Source organism: Amphiura filiformis, chromosome 14 (assembly GCF_039555335.1).
Source record: "Amphiura filiformis chromosome 14, Afil_fr2py, whole genome shotgun sequence".
Classification (NCBI taxonomy): Eukaryota; Metazoa; Echinodermata; class Ophiuroidea; order Amphilepidida; family Amphiuridae; genus Amphiura; species Amphiura filiformis.
In genome coordinates, this window is record NC_092641.1 from 7,956,223 (window position 1) to 7,972,857 (window position 16,635).

The window sequence follows — 16,635 nt, forward strand, 5'->3', positions numbered from 1 at the left end:
CTTGATTTTTTTCTTTCCCATAGCTTTTATACTTTTTGATATATGACGCGAACTAGTTCATATCCTATATCTACAACACAGCGCTACCAGTAGGGGTCAATTGTCTATTGAGAGTACCCCTGTGTTGTGTGCATACATGTAGTTAACAATAACTGCATGATATTACGCAATCAAATATATGAAAGTACATGAGAACTTACGTAATATATTAAGATCCAAGTGTTTTGAATCTCTTCCGGTCTCACTCTTTGCTGAACATACAAAATGTTTCCAGTCTTTTACTGATACATTACGAACGACCAAACGCTGTCCTCCCGGAATAGTTTCAATAGAATGGTTGGAGAGTAGTCGTGACCTATCCCATGCTACTTCGGGGGCTTGTGTTCCGCTAGCCATACAATCTATCGAAAAACTATCGGAACCACTTACATTTATTGCTGGTGGACTCAATCTGATATTCGGTTTGGCTGCAACAGGTAAAGTGTTCAATTGAATACATGAATACAAAAGCCACCTAAGTCCATGCGAAGTTATTTTGAGAGAAAAACCCGTGCATCATTTTAATTCCTTCAGTTAGATTTACCTGGTCAATATGGTAAGTTTTACGTGCAAATGTGTGGATTAACCTGTATTAGGTATGACGATTAGCATTTCAGGGACTTCGTGGGGTTCATTTTAAATTTTGGACTTAGGTGGTTTTTGAATCATATACAAAGACAACAATGTTAGAATGAGATTACCACTAGTAAGATAATACAAAATAAAGCACACAAGTATGTATAATGTTGATAAGCATTCTGCCATGTAATATAAACCACACACTTTCCTTTATTAAACCCATTTTTTGTTCAAAAGTCATTCTCTAGCAATGAATGTGTTACAAGTGGACTTTTATACATACTGGATTTCAATCAATGTGTTACAAGACTCAAATTATGGAATTGGGTGATTCTTTCATACATGCTATTTTTCACATGCCCAATAGACACAGAGAATGAATTTGAGTTGTTCTTTCATGCATATGACAGGCCTATGTATAGCAACAATTTCCCATGCTTAACTCAATTTGGCCAAAGTATGGACTTAGGTGGCTTTTGTATTCATATATTCAATTATATATGAATTATATAGTGTGGTAGCTAATTCTGTATTGTATTTTGTATGATTTATAGTGCGCTATAAACACATGCACAAACCCACAACCATCAGCACATTTTACAAAAAAATCGCAAACCACTATGGTCATACTTCATACAAACCACTTAGAAACAGGGACTTGCAGCTGTGAATCTCACACCATATTAAACAAGCAATTAGGCGCCACGTCTTATTTGGTCCTATAACACTAACGATGTCCGGTTAGGACTCTTTTTGTCATACCCTGGTGATGTAATCAATTTTATTAAGCATTATTATTAACATTTGCATAGTGTTATCGTTTTTCATTTAAATAGAATACGAAATCACTGTGCAAATGTTCAGGGTATGATATCAAGAGTCATCGGTACCTATCAGGGCACCGACAACGCTATAGTTGAATCATTTTCTTACGATCCGTGACCATTCATAGCATACCTTTGTTTCTCTGTGGATTTGACTAGATGGACATATTCTAAGAAAAAATAGCTCCAATGTCCCTCCCAAAAATGGGGGGAAAATCTATTTATAGCTCATTTTTCAAAATGGCCGCCGGTGACATTTTGAAAAACATGAATATCTATATACCATGTTCTGGATAGGCTATATTGACAAATAATATGCCGTTTTCCACTATCTTTGGCATGCCCAATTTTTTAAGATAAAATTAAAAGTGTTGAGAGGTTATCTTAACCCCTAAATCCAAGATGGCCGCCAGTTCCATATTGAAAAACATGAAAATCGATATATCATGAAGTGGATAGGCTATAATAACAAACAATGTGTCGTTTTCAACTATATTTGGCATGCAAAACCATTTAAGATCATATTCAAAGAGTTTGGGTCACATTGACCCCTAAATCCAAGATGGCCGCCAGCGCCATATTGACAAAAACATGAAAATCTATATACCATGAAGTGGATAGGCTATACTGACAAACAATGTGTCGTTTTCCACTATTTTTGGCATGCCAACTCTTTTTTTGTCATATTCAAAGTGTTTGGGGGTCATCTTGAACCCTAAATCCAAGATGGCCGCCAGCGCCATATTGAAAAACATGAAAATCGATATATCATGAAGTGGATTGACCATAATAACCAACAATGTGTCGTTTTCAACTATTTTTGGCATGCAAAACTATTTAAGATCATATTCAAAGAGTTTGGGGTCACCTTGACCCCTAAATCCAAGATGGCCGCCAGCACCATATTGACAAAAACATGAAGTGGATAGGCTATACTGACAAATATTCAACAATTTTTGGCATGCCAAGCCTTTTCATGTCGTATTCAAAGTGTTTGGGGCATCTTGACCCCTAAATCCAAGATGACTGTCTAAGCCATGTCGAAAAACATGAACATCGATATTTAAGATGTGACACACATGAGGCCAATATTTATTTTTACTCAATTACATATACTATAGATTTTGAAAGTGTTACCTTTGTTCTTTCAGGAAAGTTGCACGTTAAGAGCATGTGATGGAGAACAGAACAGAACAGACACTGAAGAGCTACAGAGCAACCAAGAGACTGATAAACTAGAATGCATGCTGAAAGATCATTGCCATGTAAAAGACAGTTTAGAAAAAGTAGAGAAATGTGAGAACATTAAGGACAACTTAATACAATGGAAGGGCCTTGATAAATTTCAACATGTCAATACAACAGTGGAATGGGATAAAGGACCTAAGGGTTATCATATGCATGCTACTTGTTGTACCACGATGTCTAACACACACGCTCACTGCCAAGCCACAAAACGCACGCCCAAATCTGAGAAATCAAAAAAAAGGCTGGGATGTCCGGTCAGCAATCATCTTTCTCAGAACCTCCTCCCAAGAAACTTCATTCAAGTATAGGTGTTCTGCATGATAAGGCATTGTGCGTCCACAAAAGTCTGGTAACCGGGACAAAACCCTTTTGTTACTTTTGACACAAGATGCATGGAAAAGGTTCAAGGCACACACTATCTACATTGCAGATGAGGATACAAGAGAGCTGTTAGATATGTTAATACCGTCAATCCCAGACAGGCAAACAGCATTTAGCTTGGAAATCAGATACCACCGTCATTGCTGGCGTCAATATGTCAGCAATCAAGCGTTACTCCCAGTGATAACAGCGCGACCTCGATGTTTGTATCGGAAGTGCTTGTATCATACACAAGCTCACTAACTTTCTTCTGAATACGTACGTGAAACCCTATGTCTTTTCCAAATTCTTTGATCAGAAGTTCCTTGAGGAAGCTGGACCTTACTTGGGAAAAGTGCCCGTAGTTTGAAGTAATGCGAATGTAATCTTGGAGCAGTCCTTCAAGGGTGCGTATTTTACGATCTTTAAATACGACTTGTTGGATATGTTGAAAGAATTAAGCATTTTCTCTGAGATTATCTCTCGCTTGATTGCTGACATATTGACGCCAGCAATGACGGTGGTATCTGATTTCCAAGCCAAATGCTGTTTGCCCGTCTGGGATTGACGGTATTAACATATCTAACCGCTCTCTTGTATCTCATCTGCAATATAGATAGTGTGTGCCTTGAACCTTTTCCATGCATCTTGTGTCAAAAGTAACAAAAGTGTTTTTGTCCCGGTTACTAGACTTTTATGGACGCACAATGCCTTATCATGCAGAACACCTATACTTGAACGAAGTTTCTTGGGAGGAGGTCCTGAGAAAGATGATTGCTGACCGGACATCCCAGCCTTTTTTTTTTTTTTTTTCTCAGATTTTTGCTTGGGTTTTGTGGCTTGGCAGCGAGCGTGTGTGTTAGACATCGTGGTACAACAAGTAGCATGCATATGATAACCCTTAGGTCCTTTATCCCATTCCACTGTTGTATTGACATGTTGAAATTTATCAAGGCCCTTCCATTGTAAAAAATTGTCCTTAATGTTCTCCCATTTCTCTACTTTTTCTAAACTGTCTTTTACAGGGCAATGATCTTTCAGCATGCATGCTAGTTTATCAGTCTCACTTTCAAAAGTAACACTTTCAAAATCTATAGTATAAGTAATTGAGTAAAATAAGTATTGGCCTCATGTGTGTCACATCTTAAATATCGATGTTCATGTTTTTCGACATGGCTTAGACAGTCATCTTGGATTTAGGGGTCAAGATGCCCCCAAACACTTTGAATACGACATGAAAAGGTTTGGCATGCCAAAAATAGTGGAATATAACTCTTTGAATATGATCTTAAATGGTTTTGCATGACAAAAATTGTTTAAAACGACACATTGTTTGTTATTATAGCCTATCCACTTCATGATATATCGATTTTCATGTTTTTCAATATGGCGCTGGCGGCCATCTTGGACTTAGGGTTCAAGATGACCCCCAACACTTTGAATATGACAACAAAAGATTTGGCATGCCAAAAATAGTGGAAAATGACACATTGTTTGTCAGTATAGCCTATCCACTTCATGGTATATAGATTTTCATGTTTTTGTCAATATGGCGCTGGCGGCCATCTTGGATTTAGGGGTCAATGTGATCCCAAACTCTTTGAATATTATCTTAAACGGTTTTGCATGCCAAATATAGTTGAAAACGACACATTTCGTCGGCCGCATCACATACTGACGTATTTGCAAAATACGCATTTCGAGAAAATCGAACTTGAAAATCTAGCGATTTTCATTTGCTGCATAATCTTGATTAAAATATTATTGTCGATTGAAACCAGTTTAACAGTGATGCAAATATACCATATTTTCATTATTATTCACTTATTACTATCAGAGCATAACTTATTCTGCAAAAAATCAATATTAAATAAAATACGTCACTATGTGAAAAGGACTAATGTCAATTTTGCCGGTCAAGTGACAAATACGTCGCGCAAATACGTCAGTATGTGAAACAGTTGCGCAAATACGTCAGTATGTGAAAAGGACAAAACAGCAATTTTGCCGTATATTGCCGAGTCACGCAAATACGTCGCGCAAATACGTCAGTATGTGAAACGGCAAATTCTTCAAATTGCAGATACGATATACTGGGCTTGCGCAGTATAGGTGATCGACAAATACGTCGCTATGTGATGCAGACAGTTCAAGGTTTTGTAAATACGACATAATTAAATTCATTAATATCTTACCAATTAAGCCACTTTGAGGCATGATTTTTGGTGAATATATAGAGTAGAACATAACAAACTAACATACCAATTTTCTCAAAAATGTTGAAAATGTCGAATACGTCAGTATGTGATACGGCCGACGATTTTTTGTTATTATAGCCTATCCACTTCATGATATATCGAACTGGCGGCCATCTTGGATTTAGGGGTCAAGATAACCTCTCAACACTTTGCATTTTATCTGAAAAGGTTGGGCATGCCAAAGACAGTGGAAAATGGCATATTATTTGTCATTATAGCCTATCCAGAACATGGTATATAGATATTTATGTTTTTCAAAATGTCACCGGCGGCCATTTTGAAAAATGAGCTATAAATAGATTTTCCCGCCATTTTTGAGAGGGACATAAGAGCTATTTTTTCTTAGAATATGTCCATCTAGTCAAATCCACAGAGAAACAAAGGTATGCTATGAATGGTCACGGATCGTAAGAAAATGATTCAACTACTATAGGACCAAATAAGACGCGGTGCCTTAGTTCCTTCCTCAGTGAAACAAGTAGCTCAATTTTTTTTTCACGAGCTCCAATCGCCAAATTTCGCGTTATCGATTGAGATTACGTGAGTAGGGCGCAATTACAGTTCAAGTCTCTCAAAACTCACTACGGGTAGGCACACTCCCCTTGGGTAACTTTCTGGGGTGCTTGTCAGGACACCATTGAATTTAATACTTTGTAACATTCCTGGATTGTAATTCAGATAAAAAAACACACTACCACGATGCCCACAGGAAGCTCATGGAAAAGAGAAGGGCTCTTCACTCCCAGACTATTCCCCCAATAAGCATGACATTGAAACGTACGTACCATATATGCACTCAGTAAAGAGTTGCTTCAAAGTCTGTCCACTGTTTTCGTTTTCTATGCCTGGTATATTTTCAGGGTCGTCAACGAAGTCCCGTAACCAAGCATTTTTGCAGTCATCTTTTAAAGGATTACCATTAACTAAACTATATGATAAGAAAATAAACAAATGGTATATAGGTTTAAAGAAAACAAATACTTGCCTAAGGATGTAATCACCTGCCAATTATTTTTATCTGGTTAAAATAACTACTGGATTTTTAGTATACATATAAAAAAAGTTACAATGCCTTGCAAGGTTGAATGCTTTTTGTATGGCGTCAAAAATAATAAACCATAATAATGCTCTAGGCACATTCTATCATAAAGTTAATGTTTAAGAAATGAATGTGTTGCGCCCTCTCGATATCCATTCTGGAGATGACAACGACATTGGATAAGCAAGTAGTGAATCAGTCAGCGGAGTTCGTAAATAGGTAAAACGGTAATGGATGCAATGTTTTGATATAGGCTACATAATATGTTGTATACAGGGAAGATACATACTAGCAAGTGTTGCCTCTAATATATAGTATAGCAACATAAACGTAACGTTTTGGGTTAAGCTGCATAATATACATTCAATTCGATAGCGATAGTTTGGATTTTTTACCAACAATGTTGAGTGTGTTCTTTCCATAGCAAAATTAAATGGCTATCACTCATACGGTATGTCATTGGCCAGATATCATGATCTCGACGCCTAGCTCAGTACGAATTTGGATTTAAAGACAAAATCCTTGGTACTTCTGTACCACAACATTGACTCATCCATTTTACACTATTAAATGTGCTATCATTTTATGGAAATTTACTGTAATACAGGATAAAAGTTGCCCAAACAATTCCGTAAAAATAAAAATTACCGTAAAAAATGCACATGTAACAGGGTAAAATGCTGATTGGGATCAAACCTTTTTTCAGGATATTCTTGTTACCTATGTTTATTGTTTACGTGACTCGTTTGTTTAAAAAGGGTGGTCGAAACCTCTTATGGATATGATACCGGAATTTAATGATTCCAAATTATGCCACCAGATTAAAATTCTGATGACACAGTGATGTCATTTGTCGTATTAGGTTCATCTGGACACTGATTTGATGGGACTTATACTATCAGATCCATTTATCATGTGTATCATGACATACCTTGTTACGGACTGGCAGACACCATGAACAGAGACGAAAGGAACTATTTCTTATCGATTATTTTCGACCAGCTTCTAGCGCCGCCACCGGTAACAACTTCAGGAAAGAAAAAAAAGCACGGTTGCCAGTCTGATGAAGTGCTGTGTGCTAGCAGCATGAAACTGTAACAAGGTATGTCATCAAAATTGAATTTGATAGTATGAATTCCCATCAAACAGTGATGTCATTTGTTTTGACCTTGTTAGATTTATTTTGAGGTGTTTTGATTAATCATGTTTGATTTATAAATGCTTCAAATGGCCTATTCCATTTAAAATCCACACTACCCCTGTGGAAGATTTTGGAAATACCTTCCACGGGGGAGTATGTTTTTCAAATGTAATTGGTCAGGGTTAATCATTTTGAAACCCATACACCCCCTGCATTATGGCTTTACCTATATCTTCCACAGATGGAGGGGGTATTTCAAATGGAATTTACCCGACTGTCTATTCTATTCGAAACTCATCCTCCCTCTGTTGAAGACTTTGGCTAAATCTTCCACAGGGGTAGTGTGGATTTCAACTGGAATAGCCCAATGCGTATCTTCCGATTGATTAAGCTGACATGAAGAGATGAAAAACTACGACTCTTCGTTCGAAAGAAAATGTATATGTGACCATCCATCTCAAACCGCTCGTAAAGTCGGCAAATTGTATTTCGAGTTATAGTCCAAAATGTGCATCAAGCTTGTATTCATAATGTACCCAATAATTGTCCTACAAGTTTCTCATTTCAGTCCAGTCCGCACATCAATCTTTAATCCTATTGTTGAAGAGGATAATAAGCTTATACTTACAGTAAATAGCTTTAGTCTTTGTTTGCAATGGCTAAATCCTGTTCAAGTGGTGGGTTAACCAACAATTAACAATGAGAGGACATTCCTGAACCTCGTTGACTTGGGGATGATTTGAAGTGACCGCCAATTATCAAGTTAATATTTAATACCAGCAGTGAAGAAAAAGAGAAATATTGTAGTACCAAAATAATGTACCCTTTTACTGAAGGAGCAAAATTGAAGTTCTGGATATCGTTTGAAGTCAAATGATATATCATTGTAAAGCTTATGATATACATTTTCTAAACACGGAAGAAAGCAAAATTGACCAGGAGCCGACTTTACGAGCGTTTCGATGTGGATAGTCACATATATTTATAGCATGTGATCACTTGTAAAGGACTTAAAATAAAAAAATAAAAACATGCTATACTAGGTTCCTACCATTGATCATGTTTGAATGTGGCAAGGCGAGTGACATAGAATAATCCTAACATCTTAAGTCGCATAGGTGATATAAAAAAGATTTTAAGCTGAAAACCGCAGACACTTCATACACCAATTTATATACTTACAGTTTCAATCCTTTAACGTTCCTGAAGGGTTTCCATGGAAACGTAGAAAAATTGTTGTTCCGGAAATCTCTGTAACGGAAAAGTAAATGTGAGATATATATGAAGGGTAATTGAGTATGTTCAAGTACTTCCGACAGTCAATACTATAATGTAAAACCGCATGTTTGCGTAATTTCCATAGTAAAAATATGCCTCTTGCAACAAATTGACATTTATCCTGGGCTGCGTCATGTATACAGTCGGCTAGCATTTATGCAGATGTGCAAATCCTTTTTTTTTTCTTTTTTCAGTTTTTTTTTTCATAGATTTGCAACATTAAACTTATGTTTCTTGCCAAGTAAATGCAGCAGCTGTGTTTCTCATATTATCATATCAACCGAAAAATGTAAAATATCCATCATGTAAAAACAATTACGATTCAAAATGACGATTGATGGAGTCAAATTGATTGTTTGATAGGTGTGGTTTCATAAGTGGGAATTACGCCATGAAATTAATATTACAAATAACACCGAGCCCAGTTTTCCTGGTTGTACCATTTTTTCCCTCGGTTTTTCTTTGCATTCCTTTTCCAGCATGGGATATCCTTTTTGTGGATTACCAAACACTGCCTAATACAGCGTAAGGAACAACAAGGATAAAATTCATGACAAACATGGCAATCTGTTTTAGAATCCTATTATTTATCCTATTGATAAACTGAATTTTTCTTGTCATTCCTTTTTGAGGACTTGTGATTTATTGCCAATTATTTCAGGTAGCTGAAATGCAAATATCAAACATCGGCTTTGAAATGGAAGAATCAATATGCTTTATATGAAAAGGTTACATTATTATGGGGAGGAGGATTAGGGGGAGGGATTCATAACGTAAATTTGATCTAAAACCCCCATTAAAAATTTGAATCTAGTAAAAAAAGTTTAAATGAACTCCCAGACATCTAACTAAGTAAATAAATACAGAAGGTCATTTAAAAGACTAATACTTGCTCCGAATGATTGTAAATGTGGACAAAAGAGGTGGGTTAAATCTCCCCTTCTTTGTGATTGTTTTTGTCCGCATTCTCTCATTTTTTTAACCGATTTCCAAAATGCACAGGAGGATGAACCACTTCAAATGAGACGTGTAGGTAAAATGTTTGAAACATTTCATTTTTTTACTATATAACACAAAGGTACCCCAGTTTGTGACACGGGATCATTTTTTATTACTGCCCATACTTACATTTGCTTCAATTGCATGTTATTTACAAAGGCAGTGTTGGCAATACTTCTGATGCTGTTGTTTGCCAAATTTCTGCAATGAAAAAACAAAAATAAAATCAGAACTTACTGAACATTACTTGCATCTTCTCATAAATAAGCTGGACTACATTTGACATTTAGAGTCGAACATTCTAATGCCAAGGGTATCAATAATGCACTACAGGATGAGTCAAAAAACGTGCAATCTAGCAAAGAATCGAAATTTAAGTGAGAACCAAGTTGAACTTTCCTATTGTTGAACGTTTTTTTATAAAATGATTTTTTATAAAATGATAAATAATTTTTTTACTTTGATGTAATGCGCTATATAAGAATAAATTATTATTATAAATGCCACGCCCAATACTCACCTTTTGTGAAACAATGTAGTAAATAGCAACTTGTTTAATTTGCATGGGTCATTTTACTGCGATACCAAATTCAACCTTTTGTCCATGAGGCAACATGTATTTTGGATGAGAGCACACAATGCACAATAAAAACAGCACATCTGGAACTGACTTAATCTTAATTCAAGGTTGATTCGAGCGTTCTTTCAATTCCTTCATTCGGTACAAACTAACTTTCTAACATCACTTAATTCCTGCATACCTCACACTAACCCAATTTATTCCCGGCAATATGTCCACCTTATACTGAATATTTTGTAATTCACAAGGGGTGCAAATTGTGATTTCTTCCTCAGGAGCAAGGTTTTTAAGTTCAAGATTTCCTCAATCATACCAGCCAGCCATAATAGCTTTATTATGCACTTCAAAAGATGAGAATGGTAGCATAGCATGTATTTTAGAGAGACTCCACATGTAAAGTCTTTGAGCTTAAAAGGGGGGCTCTATCGGAATTTTGGTGGGACACAGGCTTTTTTCCCCTTCCATTCTTGGCCCACACATATTTGCTCCCCGCTCTCGCACAATTTACATCCCTGTAATTCACATCACTTCAATTTGCACGCACTTCCTTTCGACATTTGAATAACCTGCCCACAAATCTGTATGTTTCTTTTATAGAGAATGAACATTTTTGATAAAGGTTAATATGAAAATCAAAGATCTGGAAGAGTCGTGGTTTATCAATTAACCTTAAAGTACGGTTACTTCGTGCAACAGTCTTCTCAATTGCTACATACGGGTGCGAATCCTGGGCAATGACAAATTATAATTTATTATTAATAACATTTGTTATTTTGATCTGTATGTTAATTGATGTAAAATCACAATAAGTTCATAAACGTAATTCTGTTTCGTGTTAGCCATCCCCTTTCCCGTTCAATCGAGAATCTGCTGTGCTAGTGATACTCTTGCTGCTGGTTGTGATGACGAATCGGGTGTTATCGATACTTTTGAATTGTTTGAAATTGAGTTTGCAAAATGATATTTTCTGTTATAAAATCGCTCCTTTTGATGATTATTAAAGTAAATTGGTTACTTGCCACATGTAAAGAACTCTAATTACGAAAGATGATAATTTGTCTTTTAAATGACTGCTTTGTACATAAGTACGTTGCATGTGTAGGATATGGTTTGAAGTGTGTTCTTTTTTTCATATAAAAGACGTCTTAAAACCATTTTAAAAACCTTTATATATCGTAATCAAATGTTAGTGAAACCCTTTGAATAAACCCAAAATACGTTTATAACGTGACTGGTTTTTTTTTCAATTGTGTTTAAAGGATATACATTTCTGTATGTATTTTCTTTACTTAAGGGATCCAAAATGAGCGTTTATTGCGTTTCGACAGTATTTTTGTGGGACATGAGAGCACCTCAGACCTATCGAATTGCATTCTGAATACGAAGCATGTCTTTCTGATATCAAATAATTTTCATTTTTTTAAATCTCAATATAATACAAATTTTATGACAAATTATAAAAATTTGATGTTTTTCAAATTTTGATATATAACAGTCCTCGAAGTAAATTATATAAATCTAATGATATATTCTTAAAGTGTATGTAGCAGGGAGGAAAAAGCCGACGGTCAATTGAAAATTTTGACCTTTTATATCGAAGATATGCATTTTTTCCCAAAAAGACCTATTTGTTTTTTGGTGTTTTGGAAAAAAAATCCATATCTTCAATACGAAAGGTCAAAATTTTCAATTGATCGTCGGCTTTTCATCCCACCTACATACACTTTAAGTATAAATCATCAGATTTATAAAGTTTACTTCAAGTACTGTTAAATATCAAAATATCAATTTTAATGATTTGCCATAAAATGTGTATCAAATTGCGAATTTCAAAAAATCAAAATTATTTGATATCAGAATGACATTCTTCGTATTCAGAATGCAATTCGATATGTCTGATGTCTAATGTCCCAAAATAAATACCGTCCAAACGTTCATACCCCAGCCCTTAAAACATATAAGAGATAAAGTGAAGTAGTTATCTGCTCTGCTTTGTTAATAATAGCAGATACTGCCTTTATTTTGCGACCAGACTGATTCAATATATCTTCCTCTCAAGTTTTAACCCCCTAAGCTCTACCTGCCGATCTAACAATGCCTCTGATTGGTCAATTACATGATATCTTAATTTTAATCACCAATCAGAATGGAGCTTTGCAAATAATTCACCCCAATGTTTTTGGGTGGTGTAGTTATTCTAACAATGTTGCTGATTGGTCCCATTGATAATGTTAACTTCTTTTTGACCAATCGGCAGGCAGTTCTCATCTGTATCTTCTGTACTCTGATGTAGTAAACAGATGATGACAAGGAGGTATTAATTGGACGCTAAAAAGCCTAAATCGTCGCTATAACGGTATCTTCAGTCGATAGCGGAAATAGTAAAGATTATAAAATACATGTAATTAATATGTAATAATTGGACGCTTTTATTCTAATGTCGATTCTTCGATATATGCCCTTACATGCTAGAACATGAAATATCAAAATTATACCAAAAGACTTCCCTAAAACGCGTTCTTCATGCGTTCAGAAAAAAAGTCCTGTAAATGTTCTACTTACAGTGTAACAAGTCCTGTTAGGTATTGAAATGATGAACTGCTGATATCTATTAGCCCCCGTTGCCCTGTTACGGTCCTGTAAAAGTATAATTAAAGGAAATGTTTTAATCAAATTAATTTAGGTATCACAAATAAGAATAAATATTCATTTATTTTAATCAATTAAAAATAAATCCATATTCAAATCCAGTGGTAAATGCACCTTAAGAAATAATATTTCTTAATATTTATAATACTAACGCATTATAAATCAGCCTCGAATGTGGCTATCACAAAGTCTCTTAAAAATGAATGATGGGCCGACAAAATACCTTTAGACCACTTTCATTTCAGCTTATCGAAATTAATACGAAGAAATTAAAATATTACGATTAAGGGGGTACTACACCCCTGTGGTAAATTTGTGACTATTTTTGTATTTTTCTCAAAAACTAATAACACACTAGTAACAAAAGTTAAGTATATTATTGGGGCAAGGAATCCAATTACTACACTGAAATTTCAGTGACTCAAGACAAGCGGTTCAGTAAATATGATAGGAAATGAGGTACATCCTAGCGGTACCTTATTTCTTATCATAAATAACGAACCGCTTGTCTTGGGTCACTGAAATTCCAGTGTAGTAATTGGCTTCCTTGCCCCTATAATACACCTGACTTTTGTTACCACTGTGTTATTAGTTTTTGAGCAAAATGCAAAAATAGACACAAATTTATCGAGGGGTGTAGTACCCCCTTAAGAGATTTGAGATTATGTCTTTTTTGACATCATAATTCATGCAGTGTCTATACTCTGAGGCAGAATTTAAAAAAAGTTTGCGTCTGACGTCACATGTCAATCAAATTCAGAAACGATTTGTTTACTAATTGTCGTGATGATTGATATACTTTAGCGTGGCACTAAAACAGTGCAGGTGCCTTACACAAACCGTTTCAAAAGTTAGGTTTTAGTATTGGAAACTTACTAAATGAAGGCACCGCGTACCGTGTCATCAATACATATCAACGTTGCTTTTTACCTTGTAAAAGTAACGTTATTTTTCGCTATATTCTTTATTTTTTTCCAATGACGTCAAAAGCTAATCTTTTCAAATTTGTCTCAGATTATGGCCAAATCCATTGCAGGGATTAGTTACTGGGAAGAAGATGTGTATGATGTGCACGTATTTTGGATTGAATAATCTCCGAATGCCCTTTTAAGTTAGCGCTTTATTGGGCTATTCCAAAAATAGGTGCACACCCCTCAATCAAAGAAATATCCGGATTTCCAAGTCTGCTTTCTGAAAACGACTGGAATTCCAGTTGCCAATGTTACTGGAAAAAGCTTGGAAATCCAATCAAATGAAGGAAAAAGCACGGAAATGTTAAAAATGAGCTCTCAATTTGCGGATTTCTGATTTTGAACTATTGTTCTGCCGGATTTTTTGCCTTTGGGCACTTTAAAAGTCTGGATTTCCAACAGTCACGACTGGACAAAAAGTCCGGATATCCGAACTCCTCTATAGGGGGTGTGCATCTATTTTCTGGAATAGCCCATTGACATATGTAATGTATGATGTGTGCATGTAGTGATTCTGACGCTATGAATAGCTCTTTTTCAATCGTAAGTATTGAGCACTCATACAGCTTTAGAGGGTAATTGATTGATGCCTAGTGGAATAAAGGAAAAAGTCTGCAAGGCATGATGATAAATAGCATAAAGGATGCATGATATGAGCTCTTTACCCATTTTTAAATATAATTATTTCAATACAAACAGACAGACATAGAGTGACACACAGACAGACATAGAGAGACAAACAGACATACATAGAGAGATAACAGACATACATATAGACACCCATATAGACATAGAGAAACAACCAAATAGACATGGGATACAACCAGACAGATATAGAAAGACAGACAGAAATAAATGCACACAGACAAACATAGAGAGAAATTACCTCAATATGCTATCTACTCTAGACAGCATTAGAAAACCAGACAGACATGAGAGACAACCAGACGGACATAGAGACAGACATACAGGTATAGAGAAGCACACAGACAAACATAGAGACAAACTAATAGACATAGTGAAACAACCAGACAACATGAGAGACAACCAGAGAGACATAGGACACAGAGACAGACATATAGAGACACACAGACAGATATAGAGAGACAAACATAGACATAGTGTAACAACCAGACAGGCATGAGAGACAACCAGACAGACATAGAGAGACAAACAGACTAACATAGAGAGGTAAACCCAAATAAAATTAAAATCATTAATTTGGCCCTTTTCAGAGCCGGAGATTCATCCAGGTGAGATTTTGGCACACATTCACAAATCAAACTCGATATCACCCTTGTGGCTTCACCATTGATATATATACTTACAAATTTGTGATGGTAGCAGCTCCCCATGATCCAATGTCCTCCTCAAATATAGGCAACACAGTGTACGAATTGGGCTGCTCACATTTCACCTCTGTACTATTATTTATACACACACATTGGTCCATACAATGTAGTATATTACTTGAACCTGTTATAGCAATATTTACTTCAGTCCAAAACACCAGCAATATAAGAAAGTGTATCTTCTGTCGATCATACATTTTGATATGACGCTGCTGATATTTTCGAAGTTCTGTCAATTTTGTATTCACATTAAGTATAAAGCAACATAAGATGTTACACGTTCTTATGAGGTAAGTCACTGCATGCCTTTATCAAGAATGCAGTGTAACATTTCTAACCATCTCACGTAGCAAAATACAATGTATATCGCGTGTTATAATAATATTGAAAGATGCATGCAAGTCGCATTTTATTGAAATGTATCCAAATCAAAAATCAATCAAAATTAAAAATGTATCCTCCAAAATTGTATCTGGTAAAAGGTTTTAAATGATTTTATTCCACAACGTTCTTCTCAAAGCTTATTTCACGATTTCACATAAAATCGGAGGATGGTGTTGTTCCTATTGTAGACAAAATGCACAATGTTACTATCTTCGTCGTACATGTGTAACAACATAAATTGTTCCGACCTTGATTGACACACCTCCAAACACGAACACACTAAAAACACAAACCAATGTATCCCTCAGTCAGTCAATATTGCTTGCTAAAAATGTAACTGAACTAATTTAAGCAGAGCAAGTCAATGTTATTGCTTCAGATATTGCGGATATCTCTTGTTAAGCGGTGAATTTAGACATTAGACATGTCCAAACTCGCACCTAAGGCAGTGTTCATAAATACTTTGGTGGGGGTTGGAAAATATGGTGGAGGGATCAAAAAAATGTTGGGTCCTCAAAAGGGGGATAAAAAAATCAGTCCTTAATAGGGGGGGGGGATCAAAAATTTGAGGGTAAAAGTCCGGGGTAAAATGTACGAGAAGGCATGTACATTCCAAAATGTTTGCGCATGAATATTAAGTATTCAATTGTGTACTTAATCAACAAAATGTGCGCACTTTACAATTTGGGTGTAACACTATGACTCCAATGAGTAATAACTCCAAACGGTAATGTTATACAAATATATACTGCCATGAGAAGTTCTGGTTAAAACTATGGGCCCGAGGTGAGATCAATAGTACTATTTTCCTGAGGGGCGCAGCCCCGAAGGAAAATAGTATTAATTGATCTCAACGAGGGACCATAGTTTTAACCAGAACTTCGAATAAAGGCAGTATATATTTGTTTTATATACTGCATTAATATGTTCTTTG

General features: G+C 35.7%; 1 protein-coding gene across 2 annotated transcripts in view; it reads right to left on the bottom strand.

The window, feature by feature from the left end:
• Positions 1-15,641, bottom strand: part of LOC140169643 (BDNF/NT-3 growth factors receptor-like) — a 32,472-nt gene extending 16,831 nt beyond the window's left edge. For both annotated transcript variants that reach the window (XM_072192922.1, XM_072192923.1), the window contains exons 1-6: positions 15,294-15,641; positions 12,908-12,982; positions 9,895-9,966; positions 8,671-8,739; positions 6,094-6,236; positions 201-467 (exon numbers count right to left, since the gene is read on the bottom strand). In XM_072192922.1, coding sequence (XP_072049023.1) covers positions 201-467; positions 6,094-6,236; positions 8,671-8,739; positions 9,895-9,966; positions 12,908-12,982; positions 15,294-15,514 — 847 coding nt within the window. In that variant the 5' untranslated portion in view covers positions 15,515-15,641. The remainder of the gene's footprint in view (positions 1-200; positions 468-6,093; positions 6,237-8,670; positions 8,740-9,894; positions 9,967-12,907; positions 12,983-15,293) is intronic.
• Between the last annotated feature and the right edge of the window lie 994 nt (positions 15,642-16,635).